Source organism: Tupaia chinensis, unplaced genomic scaffold (genome assembly GCF_000334495.1).
Source record: "Tupaia chinensis unplaced genomic scaffold, TupChi_1.0 Scaffold000159_1, whole genome shotgun sequence".
Taxonomy (NCBI): domain Eukaryota; kingdom Metazoa; phylum Chordata; class Mammalia; order Scandentia; family Tupaiidae; genus Tupaia; species Tupaia belangeri.
The window spans coordinates 6,105,386-6,122,122 of record NW_006159630.1 but is presented as its reverse complement, the minus strand read 5'-3'; the positions used below and the strand labels follow the sequence as shown (position 1 = coordinate 6,122,122).

Here is a 16,737-nt window from a genome sequence, read left to right as displayed (position 1 = left end):
CCCCCCCCCCCCACCTGCCCTACCCCCCGCCTCTGTACTCCAGGGTCCTTCCGCAGTGTTTTCACCTTTCGGTGTTGTTGACGATCACTCCGCCGCCCTCTGAGTGATTCTTGTTGAGCGCCATAGTCTCTCCGAGAGGGGTCCCGAGACTCGCAACGCAGTGCGCTTGCGCCCCTCTTCGGCCCGCCCCTAGTGGCGTCGGTCGTATTAGAGTCGGCCAATCACAGCTCCTGCGCGGAGGCTGGGCCAACCACCTGACTCCGAGCGTCACGTGGCGATAGTTTACTCCCTTTCCCCCCTCCCCCCATTCTGCCAGCGTCACAAACAAGCAGAAGACTACAACTCCCAGGGGGCAATGCTCTCGCAATCGCGCCCTCTCCCTGAGCGGATAGGCGGGTGCATTCTGGAACTTGTAGTCTTCCAGACCCCAGGCCTGGATTGACTCCACTGTTGCATAACAAAGCTGTCTGTGCACGCCCCGTGTCGCCTCCTCCGGGGACTGGAATAAACAGCCTGGCTCTGCCCAGGGGCCTTAATCCTAAAGGGACACGAAGCTCACGCCCATGGGATGTAATTTGAATGTGCCCGGCTGAACAGTCCCCTGATAGGGTACCCTCATTCACTCAGCAGATCTTTATGCGGCCTCCAGACTTGCGGTTACTGGAGCCGTAGAGATTAGCAGATGGTCCAGTCTCTTGCAAGACTTAGTCAGCTGAGTCAGAAAAAACTGCCCCCCCCCCCTTTTAATTAGCTTAAACCCAGACCCTCCGAGGTGGAGTGTCGGGAGAGGACCTGGCCTGGTGCCCAGACCTGATCCCGGACCGGCCGGCCTCCCTGCTGCCTCTACCACAGCTGGCCTCGCGGTGGCGCCGCTCCCTCTCGAATATTCTGGGTGTGCAGCCTGGTCTTGCCTGTAGCATCCCGGCTTGAGTAAAAGGACACTCGGGATAACTGAATAGACTCGGGGACAGTGTGAGATCGGCAGCCGGATTCTACGGTTTACAGATATGGGACAGTGTGAGGTCCGCAGCCGGATTCTACGGTTTACAGATAGGGCTGACTCATTTCAGCTTGTGACCCGCTGGCTGTCTCTGCTGTAGTTATATAAACCCTCCCACCTCCTAGGTCAGTCTTTGAAGAGAGCCAGGGAAACCTCACTCTCCACCGGTATTCTGGTGCATCATTAACTTTGTTTAAAGAGAGATTTGTGGGGGCCAGCAGGTGGCATGGTGGTTAAGGGCACTGGACTCCCACATGGCGGACTGCAGTTCGCTTCCCGGACCTGATGGCTTGCTTTCTGACTTTCTCTTTCTCCCTCTCTGCCCCTCTCTGGTCAAATTAAAATATTAAATAAATAAAGATAAATAAAATAATTCTAAAAAGAGAGAGAGAGAGATTTGTGCAGCGACAGAAAGCGAGAAATCACTCCTAGCAGGAGTGGGGATGGTTTGCAATCCCTTCTCCATTCTCCTCTCAGGACCTTGGGCACCACAGGAACCAGGCGTGAATTTAAGCTGCTGGGTCCAGGATTCAAACCACTGCCTACTAAGTGGGAGTCCAGCAATGTAACCATTACACCATCTGTTGGTCCCGGTGCATCATTAATCTTTTTTTTTTTTTGGAGAGGTTTTCACTATAGGGCGCATGCGCTTGCCAGACAGACAGAGACAGAGAGACAGAAAGCAAGAAATCACCCCCCCCCAGGGGGGATGGTCACGCCACAATCCCTTCTCCTCCATTCTCCTCTCGGGACCTTGGGCACGCACACACACGCGCCCGGCGTGAGTTTTAAACCACCAGGTCCAGGACGCGAACCGCGGTCGACTACATGGGACTCCAGCGACATAGCCATTACGCTAACTGGTGGTTCCCGCATCATTAATCTTAACAATATTTATTTATTTATTTATTTATTTTTTTTTTGGTGCCACAGACCACACGCGCTCAAGGGTGAGAGACAATTTTGAGCTTGAGCAGACAGATCATTTCGACACCTGGTGGCACCTCAGGGTTCATCTGCTGGACTCAGCCTTACAGTTTCTGTACCAAGGAACAGAAAGTGCCTCACTAGAAACGGCCACAGAACAGCCTTCTGTGAGGTCCTGGGCCAGACCGGGAAGCTCCTTGCAGGACAGGCGCAGTGAAGTGCCAAGTCGGGAGGAAGCCTGTCCCATGGGGTAAACTGGTTTGGGCATGTGTATTCTCTGCTGCCCTTGAAAAGAAGTAAATGTGGGGGGCTGGCAGGTAGCATGGTGGTTAAGGGCACTGGACTCCCACATGTCCAACAGTGGTTCAAACCCCGTACCTGGTGCCTTGCTTCCTTACTTTCCCTTTCTCTCTCTCCCACTTTGTCCCTCTCTGGTCAAATTTTAAAAATAAATAAAATAATTCTTAAAGAAAAGAAAGAAAGAAGTCAAATGTGGAGACCAACAGATGGCATAATGGTTGTGCCGTTAGACACCCATATATAGTTGACTGTGGTTCACATCCCAGACCTGGCTGCTTTAAACTCACGCTGGACACATGTTCACCACCCCCCAGGGGGGTCATATCTCACTTTCCCTATCACTGTCTCTGTCTCTCTCTCTTCGGTGAGTGCACACACCCTAAGGCAAAAGCCTCTTAAAAAAAAAAAAGTCTTTAAAATAAATAGGTAAAGGGACCAGCAATTAGTGTAAAGACTATGTTGCTGGACTCCCATGTAGTTGACTGCAGTTCGAGTCCTGGACCCGGTGGCTTAAACTCACGCCGGGCACGTGTGCGTGCATGCCCAAGATCCCAAGAGGAGAATGGAGGAGAAGGGACTGCAGCGTGGCCATCTCCCCAGGGATGATTTCTCGCTTTCTATCTCTCTGTATCTGTCTTTCTGGCAAGTGCACGTGCCCCTATAGCAAAAACCTCTCAAAAAAAAAAAAGAATTAAAAAAATAGATAAATAAACAATTCTTTAAGGGATTAGCAGATGGCATAATGGTTATGTTGCTGGACTCCCATGTAGTTGATCCTGGTTCCAGTCCCGGACATAGAAGCTTAAAAATACTCACATCAGGCATGTGTGTCCAAAATCCTGCGAGGAGAATGGATGAGAAGGGATTGCAGCACAGCCAACCCCCTGGGGGTGATTTCTTGCTTTCTTTGCCCTATAGCAAAAATGTCTCTAAAAAACAAACAAAATAAACAAACCCCATAGAAACCCAAATAATTATTTTTTCAAAAGAATTATTTATTTAACTTTATTTCTTTTTTAATTTGACGAGAGAGAGAGAGAGAAGAGAGCAGGTGAGAAAGCAAGCCGCCAGGTCCGGGACTGGAACCATGGTCGGTCATGTGGGAGTGTCCAGTGCCTTAACCAACACGTCACCTGCTGGTCCCCAAAAACCCAAATAATTCTTTAAAAAGAAACATAGGCTATTGATAAAGATTTCTGGAAAGATCAACCAGAAATTGACTTAATAATCCCTTTGAGGTAGGGCCTGGGAGTTTGGGGCGGACCGATGACTCAGTGTGCATTGTACTCTTGTACTGGTTAATGTTTAAAATATTAGCAAGTTTCAAAAGGAAAGGGAAAATCCACCCAGCAATGGGTGTGCTGGAATGTCTGCTCTAAAGACCATGAAAGGGAAGGTGGGGACAACCGTCCAGGCCCACCCCAGCCCTTTGGCAGACTGGGTTGGAGGCTGAGACAGATCCGGGTTTCTTGGGACCTGAGCGGACCCAACTGTGGAGGCCCCCTTTAAGAAATCAAGCACACAATTATGAGCAAACTCTGCTGTGGCCACACAGAGGCCTCCCAGGAGGGGAATGTCCTGAAGAGGAAGTCACAATGGGGAGAGATAGCAGGCTTAACGATTGAGCTAAAACACACAACGTCTGCAAGTTTTATAAAACACATGGCCTGATAAAATGAATGATTAAGCAGCTGCGCAGTGTATTCTGGACGGGAAATCACATTTTGTATACTGTGATGGTGCTCAGCAAATGAATGTAAAATAAACAAAAAACAAAACAAAACAAAAACAACCATGTGAACACATTGTTAGGGTGGCCCCCAGGCTGTGGAGGAGGTAGGTTGTGTCCAGGGCTCACACGGAGGAGCTCTGTGGCAGCTCATTGGCAGCAAGGGGCCCTCTGGACCCCGTCTCAGTACTCAGACCGGGCCCCTGCCTTTTGCCCCACTCTGCTGTTCCTGTAAGGGTCTCTCTCACTGAGCTTTAACTGCTCAAGTTCTCCAGGCTGGAGTTCTCTGAGCAGCTAAGGGGTACAGGTAGGTCTGAGAGACTCGCCGGGCAAGGTCCGGGTGGCAGAGCCCCCGAACTGGTTCATCTCTTGACCCCCAAAAAGCGCCACGCGTTTGGTTCACTGGGACAAACAAATATCACTTGGGCTGAACGAACAGTCATTTTCTACATGTGCCGTGCCCTGGAGGTGACACCACCACACCGGCCCTCCGGCCCCCTCTTTCATCAGCAACTGTTTTTTTCTTTTTTTTTTTTTTTGGTTTTTGCCATAGGGTACATGCACTAACTGGGGACAGAGAATGGGAAAGTGAGAAATCACCTCCCGTGGGGACGGCCACACCGCCATCCCTTCTCCTCCATTCTCCTCTCAGAATTCTTGGCACACATATGCACATGTCTGGTGCTGTTTTTTGTTTATTTTTTTAGTTATTATTTTATTTAGCTTTATTTATTTTTATTTGACCAGAGAGAAACAGAGTGAGAGTGAGAGAGAGAGAGAAAGCAAGCCACCAGGTCTGGGACTTGAACTGCTGTCAGCCACATGGAAGTCCAGCACTCTTAACCCTTAACTACCATGCCACTTGCACCGCCCCCCCCCGGCCCCCTGCTGTTATCAAGCTGCCAGGTCCAGGACTCAATCTGCGGTTGGCCGTGTGGAAATCCAGTGCCTTAACCACCATGCCACTCGCTGGCCCCAATAGTTGCTTTCTTACCAAGGACACCCCAGACCGGCTTTGCAATTTCAGCTATTAACAGAGGCCCCAGCACTAAACCCTCATCTCTTGACAGCACCCTATCCCTCGTTAGTCCCCACTTCTAATCCTGCCTCAGAAACAGCAACCACTCAGAACTGATCCTTGCTTCTCATAGTATCCTTCAGAATCGTGACCAAACACGGTTTGGTGGGCACCCTGGGGTGCCTGTGCCTGCTTTTAAAAAAGCAAGTTTCTGGGACCAGCAGTTAGCGTAATGGCTATGTCGCTGGACTCCCACATAGTCGACCGCAGTTTGTGTCCTGGACCCGGTGGCTTAAACTCAACACTGGGCGCGTGTGTGTGCGTGCCCAAGATCCCGAGAGGAGAATGGAGGAGAAGGGATTGCCACGTGACCATCCCCCCTGGGGGGTGATTTCTCGCTTTCTATCTCTCTGTCTCTCTCTGTCTGGCAATCTCACGTGCTCTATAGCAAAAACCAAAAAAAAAAAAAAAAAAAATTCCTGAAACAATACCTTTACTCTTTGCTGCTGAACAAAACCTGTCTTAATCATGAGAGTGTGAGCAGGACCAGCAGGTGGCATGGTGGTCAAGGTGCTGAACTCCCACATGACCGACCATAGTTCGAGTCCCAGACCCAGCAACTTGAAAATCACATGGGGCTCACGTGCATGCATACCCAAAATTCCAAGAGGAGAATGGAGGAGAAGGGATTGTGGCATGGCCATCCCCCTTGGGGTGACTTCTCACTTTCCCTCTCTGTGTGTCTCTCTCTGGTGAGCGCATGCACCCTATGGCAAAAACCTTAGAAATAAATCATGAGAGCATGGGAAAGTCTACGCAATGCACTGAGCAAGGCGAAGGCTGCTGTTGGGCCAGTTTGAAAATGCCCTCATGGAAGAGACATTTGACAGGAAAAGAAAATCGCTACTGTCTCCAGGGATCACTGGACCGGGAACAGCTGCGGGGGGGAGGCAACCGATTTCCCAGAACAACTTTAATCCCACTAAACTTTATCTACAAATTGTTTATTTTATTGTGAATGCTATTATTTTTCCCAGAAGACTGAATTATAGCAGCTAAAAAGCAAGTAAAAGCTTTGCTGCAGGACTGGCCACATGGCTATAGTCAAGGAAGCCAGGTCTCATACAGCCAGCCACAGTTCAAGTCCCGGCACTAGCAGTTTCAAAAACATGCTGGTCATGCCCCAAATCCCAACAGGTTGGAAAAACAGGGAAGGGACTGGAGCATGACCATGCCCCACTGCGGGTGCTAGCACCCCCTGATGGAAGCATTGGTGGGGAGTAACAGGCAGGGAGAAATTGTCTCCCAGAATCCCAGCTCAGCATCACGGAGCAGAGTGTGGTAGGTGGGTGTTAGTCTGAGCTGTGTCTCCCTTCCCCACATTTGTACTTGAAGTCCTAACCTCCAGAATCCTAGAATGTGGCCTTATTTGGAAATAGGGTTGTTGCAGCCATAATTAGTTAAGATGAGGTCACTGAGGAGGGCCTAAGCCAAGGTGACTGGTGTCCTTGTGAGAAGGGGAAACTCGGACGCAGGCGCGCACACGCAGGGAGGGGTCATGCGGAGACGGAGGCAGAGAATGACAAGTCCAGGATTGTTGAATATTGTCAGCAGACCACCAGACATGGGGTGAGGGAGAGGCATGGGCTGGACTCCCCACCCCGGCCTCCCAGAGGGCCAGCCCTGCCACACGGTGATTTCCAACTCCGGCCTCCAGCACAAACATTTTGATTGAGCCACCCAGGTTCGGAAGTTTATTTCAGCTGCCCTAGGTGGGTCTGGAGTGGGTTTGGAGCTGGGAGACAATAGGTGGCATAGTTTCTGACCCTCGCATGACCTGGGCAGTGGGGACTCAGCCATTGTGAGGTGCACCTGGGTCAGAAGCACCAGCAGATGCAGGTTAGCGGCTCTGCCACTCTCCAGGCACCTCAAAGACCCCAGGCCATTATTTTTTTTAACAGTCTATTTTTTGGGGGGACCAACAGTCAGCATAATGGCTATGTTGCTGGATTCCCACGTAGTCGACTGTGGTTTGAGTCACAGACCCGGTGGCTTAAACTCACGCTGGGTGCGTGTGCATGTGTGCCCAAGATCCCAAGAGGAGAATGGAGGAGAAGGGATTGCAGCATGGCCACACACACAAAAAAAAGTGTATTTATTTTTAAAGAATTATTTTATCGGGACCAGCAGTTGTTGAAATGGCTATGTCGCTGGACTCCCATGTAGTCGACCGTGGTTCGAGTCCGGGACCGAAGGCTTAAACTCACACCAGGTGCATGTGCATGCGTAACCAAGATCCCAAGAAGAGAATGGAGGAGGAGGGATTGTGGCATGGCCATCCTCCCTGGGGGGGGAGGAGTGAATGATTTCTCACTTTCTGACTCTCTGTCTCTGTCTGTTTTATAAACCTCTCAAAAAAAAAAAAAAAGAATTATTTTACCTAATTTTATTTATTTTGATATTAACCATAGAGGGACAGAGTGAGAGAAGGAAAGTGGGAAAGCAAGCTGACAGGTCTGGGACTCAAACCACAGTTGGCCATGTAGGAGTCCAGCACCCTTACCACCACTCCACCTGCTGGTACCAAACCCAGATTGTTATTTACCGAGGGAGAAGGAGTCCTTCAGACACCAGACAGGTCTGGGGTGGAATTTGTTGCCCTCTTGCCAAAGGGTGGCTCATAATGAAATTTGATTTCTTTTAGGAAAAAGACTGAAATAGACGTTTGTTATGCCCGAATGTTACGGGAAAAATTCACGCTTTACGCACTGAGTTTTTTCACACAGCCAGCTGCCATCTCCCAAACAGGCCAGTGGAAGAACGAAAACGCTTGGGAACTCCCGCGTTCTGCACTTGCTGTGGGTTGAGCTAAGCGCAGGGACAGCAAGGCGCTGCTGATGTGGAAGTGAGCTATTTTGAGGCGGGTCCTTTGGGTTGTGGGTATTTCAGGAACAGGAGTTCTTTGCTCCTTCCACAAGAGGCAGGGCCAATGCATGTCTGGGGCTGTTTCTGGTTGCTAAGGAGATGGGCCCCACCCCAGAGTTCCCGGCCTGGACCTCCCAGCTGTCAGTTCACTTTCCCCAGACACAGCTGTAGGGTCAGCTCAGCCGCTGCTGCTGGGTCTGTTTATACAGGCCTCTGCGGCCAGCCGGCTCCACATCCGAGCTGCAAACCCAGGGAGGGAGCCTGCAAGAGGCTGAGTCGCGTTTGAAGGTGTTTCCACTCTGAAAACCCAGAAGACATGGCTGGGACCCCTCAACAAGAGGGAGTTCGAGGAGAGGAGGGTCCAGGAGAGGCCCATCGCCTGGCAACTGCCACCCTTCATTCCACGAATTTGGTGACTCTTGGTGCCTCAGACAAGTGGAATCATGCAGCGTCTGTCTTTTGTGTTTGGCTATTTCCTTTAACATAACATCTTCAAGGTTCGCCCACGTGCCAGAATTTCCTTCCCTTTTAAGACACAGTGATTCTCCATTTGTGGATGCACCTCATTCCGCGTAGGCAACTCGTCCATCGATAGGCACTCGGATAGTTTCCACCTTTGGGCTATTGAGAATAATGCTGGATTGTCTTTTCTTTTCTTTCCTTTTTTTTTTTTAAACATTTGTTTATTAATTTATTTAATTCCATTTGTTTGCTTTTTTTAAAATAATTATTTTATTCAACTTTATTTATTTATTTATTTATTTTAATTTGACCAGAGAGGGACAAAGTGAGAAAGAGAGAGAGGGAGGGAAAGCAAGAAAGCAAGCTGCCAGGTCCAGAACTCAAACCCCAGTCAGCCATGTGGGAATCCAGTGCCTGTAACCACCATACCACCTGCCGCCCTCCCCTTTTTAGAATTATTTCATTAAATTAAATTAATTCATTCATTTAATTTTTTTTTTTTTTTTGGAGAGGTTTTCACTATACAGCATGTGCGCTTGCCAGACAGAGAGATAGAAAGTGAGAAATCACCCCCCGGGGGGATGGCCCCGCCACAATCCCTTCTCCTCCATTCTCCTCTCGGGATCTTGGGCACGCATGCACACGCGCCCGGCGTGAGTTTTAAGTCACCGGGTCCGGGACACGAACCGCAGTTGACTACGTGGGAGTCCAGCGACATAGCCATTACGCTAACTGCTGGTTCCAAATGAATTAATTTAAATTTGACCAGAGAGGGACAGAGTGAGAGAGAGAGAAAAAGCCGCCAGGTCCGGAACGCGAGCCAGTCGGCCATGGCCAGTGCCCTTTACTACCACGCCACCTGCAGGCCAAAAGTAATGCTGTTTTGACATGGCTGTTCAGATTTCTGCCCCACGCTGACTCTGGATTGTTGAGTGCAGGAGTGAAAATTTACGGACTCACGGGCGGGACAAGATGCTGACTCTGGGCAAGCCTACATCTGGGCCAGTTTTAGCTCCCGAAACACAGAAACTTGGAGAAAACCCAAGGACTGAGACATCTTCAGGAGTATAGATTGCACTCAGTTATTCAGGGGAATCGTAATATCCCCACCACCCCCACTTATTTGGTTAGTTAATTTTGTGTTTGTTTCTGCCATACGGTGTGTGTGCTTGCTGGGGAGAAACAGAGAGAGGTAAGTGAGAAATCACCCCCGGGGGGAATGGCCGTGCTGCAATCCCTTCTCCTCCATTCTCCTCCTGGGATTTTGGGCACGCACGCACATGCACCTAATGTGATTTCTTTCTTTCTTTTCTTTTCTTTCTTTTTTTTTTTTTTGCCGTAGGGTGTGTGTGCTCACAGGAGAGAGACAGAGAGAGACAAAGTGAGAAATCTCCCCTCAGAGGGAATGGCCATGCTGCCATCCTTCTCCACTGCAATCCCTTCTCCTCTATTCTCCTTCTGGGATTTTTGGCACACACACATGCACCTGGCATGATTTTCAAGCCACCAGGTCCAGGACTCCAACCGTGGTTGGCCATGTGGGAGTCCAGCCACTGTCACCACCACGCTATCTGCTGGCCCTGTGCCTGATGTCAAGCCACCAGGTCTAGGACTTGAACTGTAATCGGCCATGTGTGAACACCTAGCCACCAAGCCACTTGCTGGCCCTAGTTAGTTTTAAAAGCCAGAGGACACATAAGTTCACGAGAGAACAAGAGAGCGGGAAAGTAGTCAACTGAGGTTTGAATCCCAGACCTGGCAGCTTAAAACTCACGCCGGGCGCGTGTGCATGCATGCCCAAGATCCCAAGAAGAGAACGGAGGAGAAGGGATTGCGGTGTGGCCATCCCTCCTGGGGGGTGATTTCTTGCTTTCTGTCTCTGTCTCTGTCTGTGTCCTATAGCAAAAACCTCTCAAAAAAAAAAAAAAAGGAAGAAAAGACAGATCAATAAGGGAAAAACATAAATTATTTATACGTGTGGCCGTCAGGCAGGAGACTTCGGTTCCAAAGTACCTCTCAAAGTGGTGATTCAGGGTCCTGGCTTACACAGCGTCTAAGAAAGAACAATGCGTGTAGACATGACAGGACAAAGGGCCAAGCAGTCTGGCCCCGGTGGTGGGAAACTGTGAGAGGGTAGTGACGTTGGCTCCCAGTTCCTCTGGCCCTGCCAGAGCTGGCGAGCTATTGTAGGACTGACCGCCTGGGGAATCTCTGCTAAGGGAGGACTAGGTCTTGCCTTTAGGCAGATGGGGAAAGGGGGAAGATTCCTCCTGATGCTTTTTTTTTTTTGGAGAGATTTTTGCTATAGGGCACGTGCGCTTGCCAAAAAGACAGAGACAGAGAGACAGAAAGCAAGAAATCACCCCCCGGGGGGATGACCATGCTGCAATCCCTTCTCCTCCATTCTCCTCTCGGGATCTTGGGCACACACGCACACGCGCCCGGTGTGAGTTTAAGCTACTGTGTCTGGGATTTGAACCGTGGCTGACTACATGGGAGTCCAGCGACATAACCATTACGCCAACTGCTGGTCCCAAGTTCATTTCTTGTATGAGTGAGAAAGACAGAGAGACAACGTCCTCAGCAGGGTCTTAATGCTGAGACCCCCGCACACCCCCTTCAGAGTCTGGATCATGGGCACACACTGGCCTGGCTTATTCAGGAAGGTCTCCAAACACAAACCCAGAACCTTCCCTGTGGGCCAGGCTGTCTGGCCCCTCCTGCAGTCCTAGGTGTCCCCCAGAAGATGGGACTATGCAGAAAGGGAATGACCTGACTTCCAGATTTTGAATATTGGCAGCAAATAAGAAGGCGAGGGTTGGGCGTGGGTGGAGCTCAATGGAACACAGAGCCTGCAGCCAAAGGCTAGTTTTCTCCTTGAGGCTAAAAATCCACTCCCAAAACCCGTTCCAGCCACAACCTCAGCCACACCCAGCTCATGTCTTGGTCCTGGCCAGGCCCTCCTGTTCAGCCACAGCCTTGGGTCTGGCTTCATCCTCTGCCTGAGAGGAGGGAGGTGAAGGCCCTTCCCCGTGTTCCTTGGGCCTGGGGAGGGGATGGAGTGCGGGCAGAGGGCGGGAGGACTGTTGGCTCTGCCCTGCTGGAGGTGCAGCAGTGGGGCCAGGCCTCTGGTGTGTGCAGCCGCCAAGCAGGGAACGAGGCTCCAGTCATTGCTAGGCGGCTGTGTGGAACTCTGGGCTCATTTTCCCACAGAAACAAAGCTCAAGGGAGGTTGGCGCCCTGCCTGGCCCCACGGAGCCAGACTCAGCCGAGAGCCACAGCCTCACAAACCCTTCGCCCTCCACCATTGTCCTGGCCTGGCGGGGCTCCGGGAGGGGACCCTCAGGCAACTATGCCAAGGGCTCTGGTTTCTGTGGGAACCGAGGCCTGCAAGGGCGGCTCAAACAGGAGGCAGCACAGGGAAGCGGGCTGTGTGTGTGCACGTGTGTGCACGTGTGTGTATAGACATGTCTAAGCACAGGGCACATCTATGTTGTGGCGTGTGGAGAAAGTATCCTGGCCTGGGTGACCTCGGGTAACTCTTTATAAAGTCTGTGCCGCGGTTTCTCCATCTGTAAATGACGGTGGGGATGGGAGGAGAAAGTTGGGACCTCGCGAGAGGTTGTCTGATCTTTTTCTTTTTAACAGGTTCTTTCTTCCTCAAGCTTTTTTTTTCATTTTAGCAGTTTTTTAATAAGAACGGCAGATAGGGTTATTTTACTCCTGCATCTTTTCCATCGTTTCTTCCTTATATTGCCCTTTTCCTTTCCTGCCTGGCGAGGCTTGGCTTCCCGCTCAAGGATCTCTTTGCGGTCTTTGTCCAGCTTTAGTCTATGGTAACCGCCTTGCTGGGGCGACTCCCCACATGGACCGCTGCACCCGCTCAGTGTAGGTGACAGATTTCTTCCTGTGAACTTGGACCCCTTTGCCACTGTGCTGCCCTTTCCAGTGTCCTCGCACAACCTGAACGTCATCGTCCTTTCGGATGGGCATAGATCGCACGTCGTTCTTCTGCCTCAGCTCTTTGGAAAGGGGGGGAGACATTATTTTCCTTCGGATGTGGGAAGGTGCATTGAAATGCCTTTTACGGTTCTTGCTTCGGTCAGAAGTCACGGAAGGATTGAACTTCGTTTTGGCCGCTGCAGCTCCGGCGATGGCCGCGCAAGAGAAAGGTCTCAAGCTTTTTTTTTTTTTTTTTTGCGAGCTTTTTTCCAGCGGGCTCAAGCTTTTTTTTTTTTTTTTAGAGAGCTTTTTCCTATAGGGTTTGTGCACTCACCACAGAGACAGCAGAGAGAGAGAGAAACAGAAAGCAGGAAGTCACCCCCAAGGGGGATGGCCACACCACAATCCCTTCTCCTCCATCCACTTTCCTCTTGGGCACACACCGGCATGAGTTTTAAGCTGGGTCCAGGACTTGAACTGTGGTCGGCTACATGGTAGTCCAGTGACATAACCATTATGCCATCTGCTGGTTGCCCCTTAAGCAATTGTGGATAAAGCAGATACAATCATTTCTGACTAAAGTGTTGACGGGGGTTAGAGGGCTAAGCCCCTGGTTTCCATTTGCCCCACCTCAGTCTACCTCTTCCTAGGTCTCCCCAGAGCGTCAGTGGAAAGGCCACGGGGCTGGCACCTCGCACACCGGCACAGGCAGACAGATGGAGAGACGCCGGGCAGTATACAGCAGCCCTCCCAGCTCCGGCTGGCTGGGCCCCGGGTCACAGAGGGCGTGCAGGACTGTGGCCAACCTGTGGCTAAACCTGGGCTCTGCCACCCGGCCTCTAGGTCACTGTGCAGAGGGCGGCCAGAGACTCTCCAAGCTGTGTCTCTGGGATTTGGCATTTGGACGCTTCGTTTCAGAAGGTCCCATGCAAGTCACTCTGCAAGTGGCACTTGTGCATGGCCACAAACGTGAGCAGTCAGGCCTGAATCCCACCACTGAAGCACCAGGCTTGTGCAGGTCCCTGTCTGCCTCGCTTACATTCTGCGACATGCCAGGGCTTCCTGCAGGGTTGGGGACCAGAGGGTTCCCAGGTAAGGGAAGCATGGGGGTGGGGATGCCAAGCTGGGGGAGGAGGCAAGGCAGGCAGTGGAGGTGAGAGGGGACCCACATGCTCCTGCCCCTTGGGTAGGTGGGAAGGGGCTCTAGGAAGCCCCTATTGGTCCATGCTGGGACACCCGCTGCAAGTGAGCTAGGGACCTGTGGCGGCCAGGGGACTCCTGTTGAGAAGACAAAGCACCAGGAGTGAGGAGGCCCCGCCCGGAAAAGCAACATCCTGGCTGCTGGGCAGCGAGCTGTGGTGGGAGGGGCTATTTTTAGCCGGGGAGGCCGGGAGGACTTGTATGGCCTTGCTGTCTGGCGGCATAACTCACCCATTGTCCGGCTTGGCCTTGAGCTGGGGCAGAGGCCTCTGCCTGTCCTTTCCTGGGGTGTGGCCCCACTCTGGGGTGCACCTGGGCCACAGAGAACCCACGGAGGAGGGAGCTGGCCCAGAAACACACTGGCCCAGTAGTCTCAGGTCATCCCCGGTCGCTGGGGGTCCCGCAGCAGAAAGGATGCTGGGCCCTCCCAGGAGAGGCTGGGTGCGCCTGCTACACCTACACAGCTGGCTGCAGAGACGAGAGGGGAGGTGGATTCCAGAGGACAGGCGTCCCTTTACTGTGATGTTCCGGGCTCCAGCCACACTCAGGGCCCTCTCAGCCCTGTGGACTGACAAGGGCTGTGTGTGTAAGAGAAGCGTGGGGACTCCAACTCTCCTGCCCACACCCAGGAGTCCTGCCCTGCTCTTGCGGGTGTGAAGTCTGTCTTGAATTCTGGGCAGAAAGAGCCGCGGGCAGGTCCGGAACTAGGCTGTGGCATTAGGATGAAAATAGCTGGTGGGAGCTGGCCATCCAAAGCAAACACGCCGGCCTCCAGGACAACAGGGGCCGGACCCTGCAGAAACCACCTCTGGCTGCCCCTGCCGAGAGCCAGGGTGTGGGGGTGTCCCGAACGGCAGCTATTCTGTTTCAGCCCCTCCTCCTGGGCTCTTCCTCCCAACAGGAGTCCTGGGACCAGTGGACACCCTTCTGCCTGCCCATCGGGACAGCTCTTAAAATATAGGAAGTTCTGGGAATTCTTGGAGGGCGGAGAGACGGAGGGAAAAGGGAGTCATTCACGCAACAAATGTTTATTGAACACCTACAACAAGCCAGGCACTGTTCTAGAAGCCTGGGAAAGGAGGGTTGGGGTAGCCTGGGCCTTCCCAGCTCTGGCTGTCTCCCTGAAACAAGGCCTAGTGCAGGGCAAGGTGCGGAGAGCCTCCTCCCAGAGGGGTGGGAGGCCATGTGTATAGAAGGTGGCCGCCTCCAGAAATGAGAAGGCTGGAGGCGTGTGGGTCTCTAAGGCTGGTGCCTTCCCTGCAGTGAGATGGGGGCCTGGAGACGCAAGCTCCCACGGGCTGAGGCCACGGTGGGGAGGCCCGACCCCTGCATCACCTCCTCTTCAGTACGGATATACAGGACTTCTTGAGGGGCCCGATCTGCAGATGGGCATCCACACTCTCCAGGAAGAAGGCAGGCTTGAGCCTGTGGGTGAACAGCCCTGCAAAGTGGCTGTCCAGGCGGCTCTGGAAGGGGTCAGTCGGGGAGGCCAGGGCACCACTCCGACGAGGCCGGGAGGCCTTCAGCCTCCGCAGAAGGCTCATCTTGCCCTCCCGCACGGCGTAGAAGGCCAGGGCGTGGTCAGCATATTCCAGGCAGATCCCAACCGTGGGTGAGAAGGGGTGGGGCAGGGGCGCCTCCAGCCCGTGGAACCAGACGGAGAAGCCACGTCCATTCCATTGCAAGCAGCAGGAGTGGGCGTTGCGGCCCAGGCGGCCCCTGTCGTAGGGCTCTTGCGGGGAGAAGCCTTCGGCCATGACCCCCATGCTGACCCAGCCCTCGATGATCTCCACCTCCCAGTAGTAGGTGCCCCGGTCCAGGGCGCCCTCGCCTAGCACCTGCTCACAGTGGGTGAAGCGGGTGGGCGACTCGGGGTAGTTGATGGGACAGAGCACCCTCTTAACGCCTTTGGTTCCGAAGAGCTGCAGGTACTTGTCTGCCGTGTCACTGTCCAGGTCCACGATGTAGGCGACTGATCCCACAGACGGGAGAGGCGGGGCTCAGGGCCGGGCTCAGGCAGGACGCCACTGCCCAGGAGCCCACCTCCCCAAAACACAGCCCCTCCCTTCCCTCTGCAGCCAGCACAATTCAGATGCTGGAGACCACCCACGAGCTGATGAAGCTCGGCCCAGGAACCAGGCAGGGGAATCAAACCCTCGCATGTCTGGGCCAGCCGGGGGGCCTGCTCCTGGGGCTAGTCAGGCAGCCTAGGGGAGCAGGGTGTGGGTGGGGAGGGCTGGGGTCTGCTTACATTTGAGGAAGTAGTCCCTGGGGGCTTCGCTCTCCTGGTGGTTGGTGCTGTCCGGGTCCTGGGATTCCGCATCAGCTGCAGGAAAGGAGATGATGGTGTCTGTCCAATGGGTCCAAGCCCCCTCTGCACCCTGTACCCTCTCCCCCGTCCTTCCCTAGGGTGAGGGCACGCCCAGTTATGGCACCCTCTGTCCACATGCAGGCCCTACCTGCTCTGTGGCCTTGGCCTCTCTGAAGCCAGAGGGTGGGCCAGGAGAGGCCCCTCTGCCCTCCAGAATGTGGCCAAAGAGACCAGTCACTACTGCTGGCGCTCCATCCCTGGCAGGACTTGGGCCCCTCCCTGTGCCAGGCACAGTTTCCCTCCTCCCCTCCTCGATGGCCACTGGGCTCGGGCCCCAGTGTGGGAAGACAGGGAGGGGGAGTCATCTGGGGCACCCACCTTCCGAGCCCAGCTTCTGCAGCCCGTCCTCGTGGGTGCCTGGCCCCCGCAGCTGCTCCCACTGGCTGGCACAGGCTGCGGCCAGCACATCTCTCACCGCCCGGACAGCTTGGGACGACTGGGTGAAGCTGAGCTCCCTCGGGGGGCCGGGCCCAGGGCCGCAGCCCTCCTCCAGGGCCAGCCTCAGGGCCAGGAGCTCCTGCGCCAGATGATGCCTGCTGAGGCTGAGCTCAGAGCCCCTCCAGACCATGGGAGGGACCCCCACTCACCCTCTGCTCCCCGGTGGCCAGCAGGGCTGCCCTCACCTGCAGAAAGCTGACCGAGTCGGCCTCTGGGACCTGGCTGAGGTTGTGGCGGGCCCGGCTCAGGCGACTGCGCTGCTCCTCCTGGCGCCGCAGGTCCCCCTGGGAGCGGCCCAGTATGGTGGCCTCTCCCTCTCCGATGAAGCCCAACACCTCTGCCTGGAAGCCCTGCAGGGTGGCCGCAGCCTCGGCGAACAACTGACTCACCCTTTCGCGCTCTGCCACGGCTGCGCTCTGCACAGG

The 16,737-nt window shown here is 53.6% G+C and overlaps 2 protein-coding genes and 1 pseudogene across 8 annotated transcripts in view; all 3 read right to left on the bottom strand.

Annotated features, from left to right (window-relative positions):
- Positions 1–344, bottom strand: part of WBP2 (WW domain binding protein 2) — an 8,119-nt gene extending 7,775 nt beyond the window's left edge. The window contains exon 1 of one of the 7 annotated variants that reach the window (XM_006145792.3): positions 66–344. In XM_006145792.3, coding sequence (XP_006145854.1) covers positions 66–124 — 59 coding nt within the window. In that variant the 5' untranslated portion in view covers positions 125–344. Of the gene's footprint in view, positions 1–14; positions 40–65 lie in introns of those variants that run through there. The other 6 variants (XM_006145788.3, XM_027770780.1, XM_027770781.1 and 3 more) reach the window with 6 other exon arrangements.
- An 11,734-nt stretch (positions 345–12,078) lies between these two features.
- Positions 12,079–14,442, bottom strand: LOC102472801 (60S ribosomal protein L26 pseudogene; annotated as a pseudogene).
- A 70-nt stretch (positions 14,443–14,512) lies between these two features.
- The window catches only part of LOC102472364 (uncharacterized), a 26,308-nt gene continuing 24,083 nt past the window's right edge, over positions 14,513–16,737 (bottom strand). Inside the window, 4 exon segments of the mRNA XM_014586674.2 lie at positions 14,513–15,475; positions 15,755–15,829; positions 16,193–16,391; positions 16,498–16,728. Coding sequence (XP_014442160.1) covers positions 14,835–15,475; positions 15,755–15,829; positions 16,193–16,391; positions 16,498–16,728 — 1,146 coding nt within the window. The 3' untranslated portion in view covers positions 14,513–14,834.